Below are 13422 nucleotides of genomic sequence, written 5' to 3' on the forward strand. Positions count from 1 at the left end.
GGAGTTCCAGGACTTTAACCAAGCGACAGTGAAGGAACAGCGATATATTTCCAAGTAAGGATGGTGAGTGGCTTGGAGGGGAACTTCCAGATGGTGGTGTTCCCATGTTTCTGCTGCCGTTGTCCTTCTAGCAAGTAACTATCTAGTTAAACAATAAACACTTTGCTGAATGATACAGTTATACAGTGATTAATACCCTTATCCTGCTCAAAAAGAGCAACTCTACACACTTATACAGTAATAAACATATACCCTGCTGAATAAACAGTTATACAGCAAGTTACCTTTACTCTGCTAAGAGAAACAGGGCCCAATTAGCCTGTAGCTTTTCAGTGTATACACTCTGGCAGGAAATGATCATGGTCTCATGTGGTATAATTTCCCAGCACTGACAAGAAACTTGAGAAAATGCTTACGTTTGGCCTTGTGAGGATATGTGTCCTTGTATGCATGAAATATGCAGATGTGGTGGCGGGGGTGGGGTGGGGGTGTTGTTGGTGGGTGGGGGGGATATGCAGGCCTGAAGCAAAATACAAGCTGTATTAAATTTTAAGCAAAAATAAAGCGACTCAAATATTCAGGCGTTGTGGCTCCAGATGATTGGCATCCTGTTCTACTGATGACAAACTCTAGCCTATTACCAAGGTAAGGGAACTCAGCAATACTACTAGCTGCTGCAGTGCTAAGCGTTGCTTTTTTTTAGCCCTTATAACTACATAAGTATTCAGTGTGAAAATTGAAAGTAAGCATCAAATTTGGCCATCATGTCTGACTAGCATAATTTGTCCTCATGGGTAATGAACCATTAGCTCCTACACGGCTCAGGACAAAGTATTTCTAGATATTAAATGATTACCCTCTCTCCTCACACCATATCTGTTACTGTTTCCTATAGACTTCATGCTACATGTGAAGTGATAGAGAATGTTTTGTTTGACAATGTTAACTGGGAGTCAATGTTTTCTTTAGGTCTAAGTCACAGAATGACGCTAAGCAATGTTACATCTACTATAGGATCCAGAATGAGTTGAGACAGTTGTGGCCCAATTACCTTAGACCCCAGCCTTTTCAAGTATAATGTGCTACCAGAAATAAGTAATGTTGAACTATACTGCCATAGTCTGGAGCTACCAAGACATCTCATACCTTCTTGGAACTAATGTCTGCCATGTGCATATACTTAATAGAATTTTCTGCAGTTTTTATTAAAGCATTCATGGGGTGTGGGCTTCACTGGCTGGGCCAGCATTTATTGCCCATCCCTAGTTGCCTTTGAGAAGGTGGTGGTGAGTTGAGTGAGTGTTAGACATCTAGTTTAGTACTGTACTAGATATTGTTATGGATTTAGACTAGTGAGAGAACTCCACTTCCTTTCAAATAGCCCTATAATTTCAATAATTCTGATCCCATTTGGAGAACCCCTTATCCTCAAGAGTTTAGTCCTGCACTTCCCATTCAGAGAACTTGGTTAATGGTAAGGCAATTGACTTCAAATTAGCCAACAATGTCTTCAGCTAGAGGTGACATTTCATAAGGATAATTTTTTAATTCATTCACAGGATGTGGGCTTCACTGGCTGGATCAGCGTTTATTGCCTATTCCTATTTGCCCTTGGGAAGGTGTTGGTGAGCTGCCTTCTTGAACTGCTGCAGTCCATGGGTGTAGGTACACCCATAGTGCTGTTAGGAAGGGAGTTCCAGGATTTTGACCCAGCGATATGTTTTCAAGTCAGGATGGTGAGGTACTTGGAGGGGAATCTCCAGGTGGTGGTGTTCCCATCTATCTGCTACCCTTGTCCTTCAAGATGGTAGTGGTCATGGGTTTGTAAGTTGCTGTCGAAGGAGCCTTGGTGGATTCCTGCAGTATATCTTGTATATGGTACACACTGCTGCTACTGTGCATCAGTGGTGGAGGGAGTGAATGTTATGGATGTGGTGCCAATCAAGCAGGCTTGCTTTTTCCTGGATGGTGTCCAGCTTCTTCAATGCTGTGGGAGCTGCACACATCCAGGCAAGTGGGGAATATTCCATCACAATCCTGAGGTGAGCCTTGTAGATGGTGGACAGGCTTTGGGATGTCAGAAGGTGAGTTACTCGTCACACGATTCCTAGCTTCTGACCTGCTCTTGTAGCCACAGTATTTATATGTCCAGGTCAGTTTCTGGTCAATGGTAACCCCCAGGATGTTGATAGTGGGATTTCAGTGATGGTAATGCCATTGAACATCAGGGGCGATACTTGGATTCTCTCATGTTGGAGTTGGCATGAATGTTACTTGCCACTTGTCAGCCTAAGCCTGGATATTGTCCAGGTCTTGTTGCATTTGGACATGGACTGCTTCAGTATCTGAGGAGTCACAAATGGTGCTGAACATTGTGCAATCATCAGTGAACATCCCGACTTCTGACCTTATGATGGAAGGAAAGTCATTGATGAAGCAGCTGAAGATGGCTGGGCCTAGGACATTACTCTGAGGAACTCCTGCAGTGATGTCCTGGAGCTAAGATGACTGATCTCCAACAACCACAACCATCTTCCTTTGTGGTAGGTATGACTCCAACCAGAGGAAAGTTTTCCCCCTGATTCCCATTAACTCCAGTTTTGCTAGGACTCCTTGATGCCACACTTGGTCAAAAGCTGCCTTGATGTCAAGGGCAGTCACTCTCACCTCACCTCGGGAGTTCAGCTCTTTTGTCCATGTTTGAACTAAGGCTGCACTGATTTCAGGAGCTGAATAGCCCTGGTGGAACCCAAACTGGGCATCACTGAGCAGTTTATTGCTTAGCAAGTGTCACTTGATAGCATTGTTGATGACTCCTTCCATTACTTTACTGATGATCAATAGTAGACTGATGGAGTGGTAATTGGCAGGGTTGGATTTGTCTTGCTTTTTGTGTACAGGATATACCTGGGCAATTTTCCACATCATCAGGTAGATGCCAGTGTTGTAAGCTGTACTGAAACAGCTTGGCTAGGGGCGCAGCAAGTTCTGGAGCACAAGTGTTCAGTATTATTGCCGGAATATTGTCAGGGTCCATAGCCTTTGCAGTATCCAGTGTCTTCAGCCGTTTCTTGATATCATGTGGAGTGAATCAAATTGGCTGAAGGCTGGAATCTGTGATGCTGGGGACCTCCAGAGGAGGCGGAGATGGATCATCCACTCGGCACTTCTGACTGAAGATTGTTGCGACTGCCTTATGTTTTGCATTGCTGTGCTGGGCTCCTCCATCATTGAGGATGGGGATATTTGTAGAGTCTCCTCTTCCTCCAGTGAGTTGTTTAATTGTCCACCATCATGCACAACTGGATGTGGCAGGACTGCAGAGCTTGGTTGTGGAATCGCTTAGCTCTGTCTATCACTTGCTGCTTATGCTGTTTGGCATGCAAATAGTCCTGTGTTGTAGCTTCACCAGGTTGACACCTCATTTTTAGATATGCCTGGTGCTGCTCCTAGCATGCCCCCCTGCACTCTTCATTGAACCAGGGTTGATCCCCTGGCTTGATGGTAATGGTAGATTGGAGGAATGTGCTGGGCCATGAGATTACAGATTGTGTTCGAGTATAATTCTGCTGCTGCTGGCCCACAGTGCCTCATGGATGCCCAGTCATGAGTTGCTAGATCCGTTCAAAATCTATCCCATTTAGCATGTTGGTAGTGCCACACAACACGATGGATGGTATCCTCAATGTGAAGGCGGGACTTCTCCACAATGACTGTGCAGTGGTCACTCCTACCGGTACAGTCATGGACAGATGCATCTGCAGCAAGCAGGTTGGTGAGGATGAGATCAAGTATGTTGGTTCCCTCACCACCTGCCACAGACCCAGTCTAGCAGCTATGTCATTTAGGACTCGGTTAGTAGTGGTGCTACCAAGCCACACTTGGTGAAGAACATTGTTCTGTGCCCTTGCCACCTTCAGTGCTTCCTTCAAGTGAAGTTCAACAAGGAGGATCTCTGATTCATTAGCTGAGTGGGGGGAAGCAGTAATGGTCATCATCAGGAGGTTTCCTTGCCCATGTTTGTCCTGATGCCATGAGACTTCGTGGGGTCCAGAGTCGTTATTGAGGACTCCCAGGCCAATTCCCTCCTGACTGTATACCACTGTGCCATCACCTCTGCTGGCCCACTGACAGTGCAGACCCAGGGATGGAGGGATAGTGATGGTGGAGTCTGGGACATTTCTGTCAGACATGATTCTATGAGGATGACTATGTCAGACTGTTGTTTGACTAGCCTGTGAGACAGCTCTCCCAATGTTGGCACTAGCCCCCAGATATTAGTAAGGAGGACTTTGCAGGGTCGACAAGGCTGCGTTGTCATTTCTGGTGCCTAGGTCAATGCTGGGTGGTCTGTCCAGTTTCATTCCTTTTTTGTGATGGTTTGTTACAACTGACCCATTTCAGAATCAACCACATTGCTGTGGGTCTGGAGTCACATGTAGGTCAGCCTAAAGGGCATTAGTGAGCCAGATGGCTTCATGGTCATCATTAGACCTTTAATTCAAGATTTTTATTGAATTCAAATTCCACCATTGGCAGGATTCAAACCCAGGCCCCCAGCACATTACCCTGGGTCTTTAGATTACTAGTCTAGCAACAATACCACTACGCCATCAACTTCCCCTAATGAGTTTGAGACAAATGGATTGAGCTTCTCATGGTGGTACAGTCTCTGAAGAAAAGGCCTGTAGAGCTACCCATCACATCCAAAAACTTCTAGTTCCCTTGCAATTTCTAGGGACAGCATTATTTTCTTTTTTGGAAGAGATCTGATCCCACCCTACATTTCCCCATCCTGGCTGATGGGAGTCTATTAGCTGGCTTGAAGTCCATATTGCACGAGGTAGGAAATGTTAATAAGATTGTCTCATCACCTATTTTTATGCAGTGAGGTACGTTCAGAGACACAAACTGGTGCTTGCAATACCAACAATTTGTTCCTCATACATCAGATTCTGACGGCCATCTCTTTCAGTGGACTTTTCATGAATGGAGAGAGAACTATTCCAAGTGAGACCCTTCTAACTATCCTTTCATTGTTCCCTACTAGGTACAAGTTGGAACCACACCTCAGGACCAAAGAATTGTAGGATATGTTTCCTGCACTCATTTGCAAGCTCTGGCAGGTAAGCACACATCAGTTAAATTAGCTCTCCTGGTTTTGCTCAGTTCTGTTGAAGGGTCATGAGGACTCGAAACGTCAATTCTTTTCTTCTCCGCCGATGCTGCCAGACCTACTGAGTTTTTCCAGGTAATTCTGTTTTTGTTTTGGATTTCCAGCATCCGCAGTTTATTGTTTTTATCTCTGAGTTAAATTCAGTCATTCATTTGCCAGTTCTAGACTTTGCTTCATTTCAGCACCTCGCCTCTTTTCCTTCGGTTTATTTGTTCTTCCTCAGAGTAGAAGAGTCAACCAGCAGGTTTCTCCAGAAACTTCTCCTATATTAGCAAACTCTCCCCAACCCTCCCAAAGTCCATCCACTCCCAATTCCCCCAATCACCCCCACTACCTCTACCCTTCCCAACTCCCCCCACCCTCACCACCTCCTCATGCCACCCCAATCCTCCCAGCCATCCCAACACTCCCTGCTCTCCCCACTCCCCCCAGCTAACCCCATAACACCCCACCCTGCCTCTTTCAATTGCCCATGCCCATCCAACCACCCCCACTCTCCTCAAACATCCTCACTCTCACCAACTCTCCTGTGCTCGGCATCTTTTAAGTGAACTTCTCCTGCCCTCCCTGTCTCCCTTTTTCAATACCCCTCATTCCTGACAATAACTCCTACTTTTGCTAACCTCCCTGCCTTCTCCAACTCCCCTGACCATGCCATCACTGCACCCTTGTGAACCCACCCAATCCCCTCTCTCTCCGTCTCCTCTTACCAACAATCCCACCAACTTCCTTTGTCCTGGCCAAACCCACATTCTGTCCTTGTCAACTGTCCCAGCAACTCCTACCCTCACCAACACCCCTCCCCACCTACCCTTTGTCAACTCCCCAACTCCCGTCACCAACTCCCTACTTCTCTCACCAACTACCCAACTCCCTTTTCTATCCAACCTATTATGTACAAAAGATTTGACAGAGCATGGAGTGATTTACTTGCAGGCAAGGGGTATCTTTTACTGGATTAAGTTTTTGAAGAAGCTACTTAATGGTGTTTTTATCTCCAATCTCAATTTAGCTGATTGATTTGCTGCTCAGCTGTGGGATGCCTGGAAGCCCATCTTAAAACTTGGGTATTTTCTTTTCAGTAAATGCACAAATCAGGCTTGTCCATGAACTTTATTTCTTCCCTCTTGAATTCTGGATTAAATCCATGCTCTGGAGCTTTCCATTTTTTGGGTATTTAAAATTTGTTTTCAGTTTATATTATTGGAAGGACTCTCCAAATGGATGAAACATGCAAGTGCTCCTACCCAACTCATTCCTCCTTCATGGTCGACGAAAGGTAAAGAATTGGCATTGTCCGGTAAATGTGTAAATGTGGCGAGAACAAAATAAAGGTGTCAGGAGGGAGTGCAACTGCCTGTGAGTTAGGCACTCCCAGTAGTGTTAGTTAAAATGCTCCACAGTGCACCTCTCTGCTAAAGATGTCATGTGGCTACATATTCATTTCCCGCTACATCAGCTACTATATTTAATTAAGAAAATGCTATAGTATTGTTAACATCTGCCTCTCATTCAGGAGACGCTGCCATTCGCTGTGAACAGTTGGACCACCTGCTAGACTGGTTGGCTGATTTCCGAAAATCTACCTCTTCATTAAGTCCCACCAATCCAGAGGATCTGCTGGCATTTGATGTCTTGTTAGGAGATCTCAACTTTGACAACTGCTCCTCAGGTGGGTCCCTGCTTCAACACTGTCTGAGGGAGCATTCATGGTGGCTTTGGGCATTAATATTCCAATGGCATCTTGTCAATGATGTCACTGATTTGTCTGGTGAGCTAAAGCACATCTATAGTTAAAAATAGTCAGCGCTACAGCTGCCCCTATGCTACTTACTAGATCAAATGCAGAAGCCAGGTACCATTCAATTATCATTCAAAAAATTTACTGGGTCCAGGCACACACACTGTGCCTTGTTTGCTCTCAAGCCTCTTTCCTCTCAAGGCTTTCTCCCCTTTACCATCTTCCCTGCTACCCGTTTTTCTAAGTGCCTTCCAAAAATCCATCCTAAACACACACCAAAAGCCTCCCAGCTTCCTCCAAGAATAACTCTTAAATTCCTTCCAAAAGCCACTCCTAAACTCCCTCCAAAATTACTCCTAAATTCCATCCAAAAATCTTGCCTAAACTCCCTTCAAAAATCTCTACTACACCCATTGCAAAATCATTCCTATTCTACCTAAATATTCACTCCTAAATTTCCCCCAGAAATCTCTACTGCACCCATTCCAAAATCATTCCTAAACTACCGAAAAATTCACTCCTAAATTCCCTCCAAACTACTCCTAAACTCCCTCCAAAAGTCATCCCTAAATGCCTTCCAGAAATCTCTCCTATCTCATCACTCCTAAATTCCCTCCAAATACAATCCTAATTTCTTCCCCAATATCATTCCCACACCCTCTTTACATGCCTAGCACTGATCAACTGTAGTTGACCCAGTCTGTAACACTGTGTACTGCCCAGCACTGACCAGTGTAGCATATTGACAAGCAACCAAGATTTATTCTGTCTAAATTGAGGATCATTAATCCTTTTGATGGTGCTGCCTCCATACTGCGCTTCCAACAGTGCAGCACTGCCTCATTACTGACTCTCTGACACTGCAGTGCCCCATCAGTACTGCCCCTCTGACATTTCCGTGCTCCCTCGATACTGGCCCTCTGAAAGTGCAGTGCTCCCTCAGTATCCATCTGACAGTGCAGCACGCCCTCCATACTGACCCGGTAACAGTACGGCACTCCCTCAGTACTCCAATAGTGCAGCACTCCCTCAGTACTGCCTCTCCAACAGTGCAGCACTCCCTCAGTACTGCCTTCTGACAGTGCTACGGTCTCTCAGTACTGCCCCTCCAACACTGCAGCACTCCCTCAGTAATGCCCCTCTGACCATGTAGTTCTCTTTCTGTACTGCCCGTCCACAGTGCAGCAGTGCTCCTTCAGCACCAACCCTCCAAAGGTGCAGCACTCCCTTAGCACTCCCCATCCAACAGTGCAGCACTCCGTCAATGCTGCCCCTCAGACGGTGCAGCATTTTCTCAGTGCTGCTCCTCCAACATTGCAGAACTCCCTCAGTACTGCCCCTCTGACCATGCAGCAATCCCTCAGTACTGCCCATCCGTATGCAACGGTCCCTCAGCACCAACCCTGCAACAGTGCAGCACTTCATCCGTGCTGCCCCTTCAATTGTACATCACTCCCTCAGTACTGCTCCTTCGACAATGCAGCGCTGCCTGAGTAATAGCCATCCAACAGTGCAGTGGTCCCTCAGCACTGACCCTCCAGCAGTGCAGCACTTTCTCATTGCTGGAATGTTGTTTAACCCATGACCTTGTGGCACAGGCAAAAGTGCTAACGCTGAACCGTGGCTGATACCCTCAGCTTCCAGGATTGGGTGGTTAGTAGCTTACCTGCAATATAGCTGAGCTATTTACCCCTGAACCTGACATGAACTGGACAGATTTTAAACTGCAGCCTTTAAAGGAAGATTTCAATTCAGAGTATCTTCAAGTGACAGGTTACAGAGACATGCATGTGTTCAAAGAATGAATATGAACAGTTTGAGGATAGTGTTGTGAAGGATGAGTGTGAGCAGTTTGGGGATAGTGTTGGGAGGATGAGTGTGAATAATTTGAGGTTGTGCTGGGAGGATGAGTCTGAGCAGTTTGAGCTTAGTGAATTAGAAGGTCTTGGTTTGAGTCTCACTCAAGGTCTGAGCGTATATTCCCCACTGCAGTACTGAGGGAGAGCTGCATTGTCAAATGAGATATTAAAGTTCCACCCATCTGTTGGGTTATGCATTGAAGGTCTCACTATGCTGTTCACATTGATGTCTTCATCCAGATTCTTTGCTCAAGTAATAACGCTATGACAGTTTACTGGTCATTTATGTTTCTGTTTGTGGGATCTTGCTGTGTGTAAAATGATTGTTCCATTTGTCTATGTAACAACAGTCACAGATCTTAATAGAAAGAAATTAATTGAAACAAAATGCTTTGGAATGTTTTTGAGAAATGCGAGCCATAAATGAATGTCTTGCTTCCAGTTAGGGTTGTCAACTCTGGCAGGATATATTCCAGGAGATGTTGGCGGAAGTGACATCACAAAAAGCGGGCAGCCTGGCATGAGCGGGTTCTAAGGGGATGCAAGAGAGAAAAACACATTGAGGCTTTACCAAACCCACTGCAAAAGCCCATTTCATAGCACCTAAAATTTCCTGTATAAATTCTCACCAAAACACACAATAGTTCAATTTTTTAAAACATCAGCTAGGATTAAGATCAGTGCTCCTTTTACCTCAAGTCATGATGTTCACGAGCACAGTACCCATGCGTGACCCGCATCAGTACCAGTTTCCGTTTTATGTCATCATGCTGCCAGGTACGCAATGAGATCACCGCTTTAAAATGAATGAGCTTCTGTGTACAAATTATTGTGCATATTAATTTATTTGCTTAAATTATATTTTAAAATCTTCCGATTGCTTTCAATGGCCGCCAGGAGATTGATGCTGATTCTGGTAGACTTCCAGCCATTCCAGGAGGGTTGACAACCCTACTCCCAGTGTAGGGGCCGTGTCATGTTACTTGTGCTCCCTCTCCTGGCAAGACTATTCATGGTGACTCCACAGCGACCGCCAGACTCCTTGCTCTGTTTGACCCATGCCACCGGTGGCTGGGAGAGTCTCGAAGAAGGGGATTAATTAGAATCAATAATGAGATAGGGCTGTTTGGGAATGGGGAGGAGAGGATACTAGCTATCCACTATATGACAACCACTGCAGCCTGCAGACTGAGCAGGGAAAGGTCCAGGAGCCACAACAATCTGCTGTAATACTAAGTGAGCATCACAGTTAAATGTACAAGTTAGCTTTGAACTGTGTTAACATAGTATTCATCCACTGGAGGATGCTAATGGTGGGAGAAACAACAATGGAAATCTCAATGACTGTCAAAGAGAGATGATAGGATTCTCTCCTATTGGAAATTGTCATTGCCTGGCACTTGTATAGTGCAAATGTTGCTTGCCATTTATCAACCTAAGCCTGAACATTGTCCAGGTCTTGCTGCATGCAGGCACAGGCTGCTTCAATATCTGAGGAGTTACAAATGGAACTGAATACTGTGCAATCATCAGTGAACCTCCACACTTCTGACCTTATAGCAGAGGGAAGGTCATTGATGAAGATGGTAAAGGTGGTTAGACGTATGGCATTGAGGAACCCCTGCAGTGATGTCCTGTGGTCGAATGATTGGCCTCCAACAACCACAACCATCTTCCTTTGTGCCTTTTTTGACTTCAACCAGTGGGGAATTTCCCCTCTAATTTCCATTGACTTCAGTTTTTCTTGGGCTTCTTGATGCCACTTGATACCAAGTGCTGTCAGCACCCTGGCATCAGATCATCACCAGATTCCCAGCCATTTGGTTCCAAGCAGCTTGAAGTATTTTAACTGTTCTTTGCTGCCATCTAGAGGAGAGTTTCTGAACGTGTTTGGTTAGAATAATTTCCCCAACTGCAGCCTCCTCACCTATGCACCAGCTCTGACATCCCCACCCCACACCCCACCATGCCCCTGCTGCACCTAAGGCACTTGGTGGGGACATAGTCTTCACTGGGTGGGGCACATTCTGATGTCTCACCAAGTAGATGTTCTTTATGTCCAACTTGCCCTGTGTGTAATTGACAGGACCAGAGCCTAGCCTGATCCAATTCAAAGACAATGGCCATTTTGCAGTAGGGCTAAGGAGAGGGAGATGGTAATGATGGGATCAGGATAGGGCGAGGGTAGTGATGGAATCAGGATGAGGAAAGAGTAGGAAACAGATTAGGATTGGGAAAGAGTAGGGATGGGAACTGGATAGGGATAGTGTTGGAATGGAATCAGGATTGTGAGAGACTATGGGTGGATTCAGGATTGGGGCAGGACAGCTTTAGGATTATGATAGGGATATGGCAGAGTTCAAATAAGGGCTGAAATTTGCTTATCAGTTTACTAAAATTCATTGGGCATTAAAATAAAGCAGATTACTAATGTTAGGGACATTATTAGCATTAGCAATATTACTAAGATTAGGTTTACCTTGAATATTCTCTGTGTCAGTGTCATTTGTCTCTCCCAAAGCATCCCTCACGATTAGGAGGTGACTTTAGCTTCCAATATTGAGCCATATGGTAGTATGTCCCAGGGAGGGTAATAATGAGACTTCTTTATTAAAAAGAATTGAATATTGTAATCATGGCATGTAACCTCAAAGGTACTTCTACAATTTTCTGAAAAAGGAATGATTAACTAGGTCATGGTGTGAATTTTACCATCAGTGAGAGAACATACAGAGTAACAGATATAACAGATTTTGATTTTAACTTCTACTTCAGCTCCTCTCTGATTTCAATAAGCTAATGAATTGCTCTAGTTTCCTTACGGCCTTAGTAACACTTCTGCTTTTCTTTCTGGCCAGCCCCTAAGCTGAAATCTGACTTTTCTACTCCTGATTTCCAACCCAGAGGCCTCACCTATTGCTCACAGGAGTTCTTCCCAGTTAATGGCCAGCATTGGTCTTGTTGCTTGTTACCTGTTCTCCAGTTGACACAAAAGTTCAATTAACAACCTCTTGGCCAATAAAGCTACCAATTAAAACGGTCACCAAATGATGTCCCAATGCTGCTCCTTGGTGTGGTTTATCAGATGTCTCTGTCCATATCGGAACAGAGGCGGAAGGGTTTTAAAAAGAGCTGGACCCATTTCCGGAATTCCCACCCCTATTTCTGTTCCTGACAATTTTTGCAAGCAATGGATAAGGGTGTGGGTAGCGAGGCCGCACACAGCACTCCTGACCTTGCCAGCTCCATTGTAAAACAATTCCCTCTCTTACCTTCTCATAAAATTGTCAATCAAACACAGCCAGCAAAAGTCCAATTGAAGAAACCTTTAATCCCATACAAATAGATGAAAAACCGCTTCAGAGAAAGATCAAGCCATTACAAGGTAATAAAACTGTCAATCAAACAAAGATAGCAGGCCCCATTGCCTTTCAGGCCTCAGTCCATTAAGCATTCTTGGAGCTCAGCCAAGCATTCAAAATGAGGCCACCTGGCAACTATATCAACAGAAACATGCTGAACAGATGGCCAGATATTGTTTTGCCAGATGACCTCATTATGGATGCTTTGCTGAGCAACTAACACATTGAGACCTGCCATGGTGTGGGGTGGGGTGGTGGGGGGGGTTGCGGTCTGCAGTGAGGGGAGGTGACTTGGGACTGCTATTTTGAAAAGGTAAGAAGGGAATCTTTTTCTTCGCAGAATATTGTATGGCTGATTTTTTAAAAAATTTCTTGTTCATTTCAAAGACTTGCCAGTGTTATATGGCTCAGGAGCACTATAAGGGATACTGGGTAAGTGGGAGTGCAGTTTGCATGCTGAGCATGGACATATCATGGGAGATATGGGGGCACATGGGTAGCATTAAGGGGGCATGGGGTGTGTGGGGGTGAGGATTGGAGGGTCTAACAGCCATGAATACAGTTGGGCCAATGTCCTCGTAAACGAGGTCAATTTTCTAACCCGCCAATCTTGCCAACCTGCTGCCATTGATGCCTCAGGCCTGCAGTGGACCTGTCTCTACCCCATGCCGTCCTCCCAGACATGAAAATCGGGTGGGTGGGCTCCTCCAGGTCGAGGTAGGTTCACAGGGTCAGGAAAGTTCCCAATTCCCATTTACTGTCTCCTTGACAAAAATCTGGTCCCAAGTCACAGGTTTGTAATGGCACAATAAAGCAAGTCAATTAACACTCCTTCTGGAAGATGGATCCCCTTTAGGCATTATTCTAATATAAACTGGTTGTGACCTTGACCCCACAACTGTTTTATTTTTCAGAAGACAAGCTGGAACAGCAACATTCATTGTTCACCCATTACAAGGATCCCTGCCGCCTGGGCCCTGGAGAGGAACAGCCTTGGGTCATCGGTGAGTGAATCTCCCACAGCAACGTATAGTGCGTCCTATCCCTACAGTGAAGGTGAGGGACATGAGACTCAGTGAGGGTGAGGGACACGGGGCTCTGTGAGGGTGAGGGACATGGGGCTCAGTGAGGACGATGGCGAGGGACATGGGTCTTAGTGAAGGTGAGGGACACAGAGCTCAGTGAGGGTGAGGGACATGAGGCTCAGTGAGGGTGAAGGACATAAGGCTTTGTGAGGGTGAGTGTGTGACACAGGCTCATTGAGGTTGGGGGATATGGGATTCA

The 13422-nt window shown here is 45.4% G+C and overlaps 1 protein-coding gene across 2 annotated transcripts in view; it reads left to right on the top strand.

Moving 5' to 3' along the window:
- Window positions 1–13422, top strand: part of smpd3 (sphingomyelin phosphodiesterase 3) — a 96590-nt gene that overhangs the window by 60814 nt on the left and 22354 nt on the right. For both annotated transcript variants that reach the window (XM_041192518.1, XM_041192520.1), the window contains 3 exons: window positions 5051–5126; window positions 6693–6848; window positions 13053–13142. In XM_041192518.1, coding sequence (XP_041048452.1) covers window positions 5051–5126; window positions 6693–6848; window positions 13053–13142 — 322 coding nt within the window. The remainder of the gene's footprint in view (window positions 1–5050; window positions 5127–6692; window positions 6849–13052; window positions 13143–13422) is intronic.

The sequence above is a fragment of the Carcharodon carcharias genome, chromosome 7 (assembly GCF_017639515.1).
Source record: "Carcharodon carcharias isolate sCarCar2 chromosome 7, sCarCar2.pri, whole genome shotgun sequence".
In the NCBI taxonomy this organism is placed as follows: domain Eukaryota; kingdom Metazoa; phylum Chordata; class Chondrichthyes; order Lamniformes; family Lamnidae; genus Carcharodon; species Carcharodon carcharias.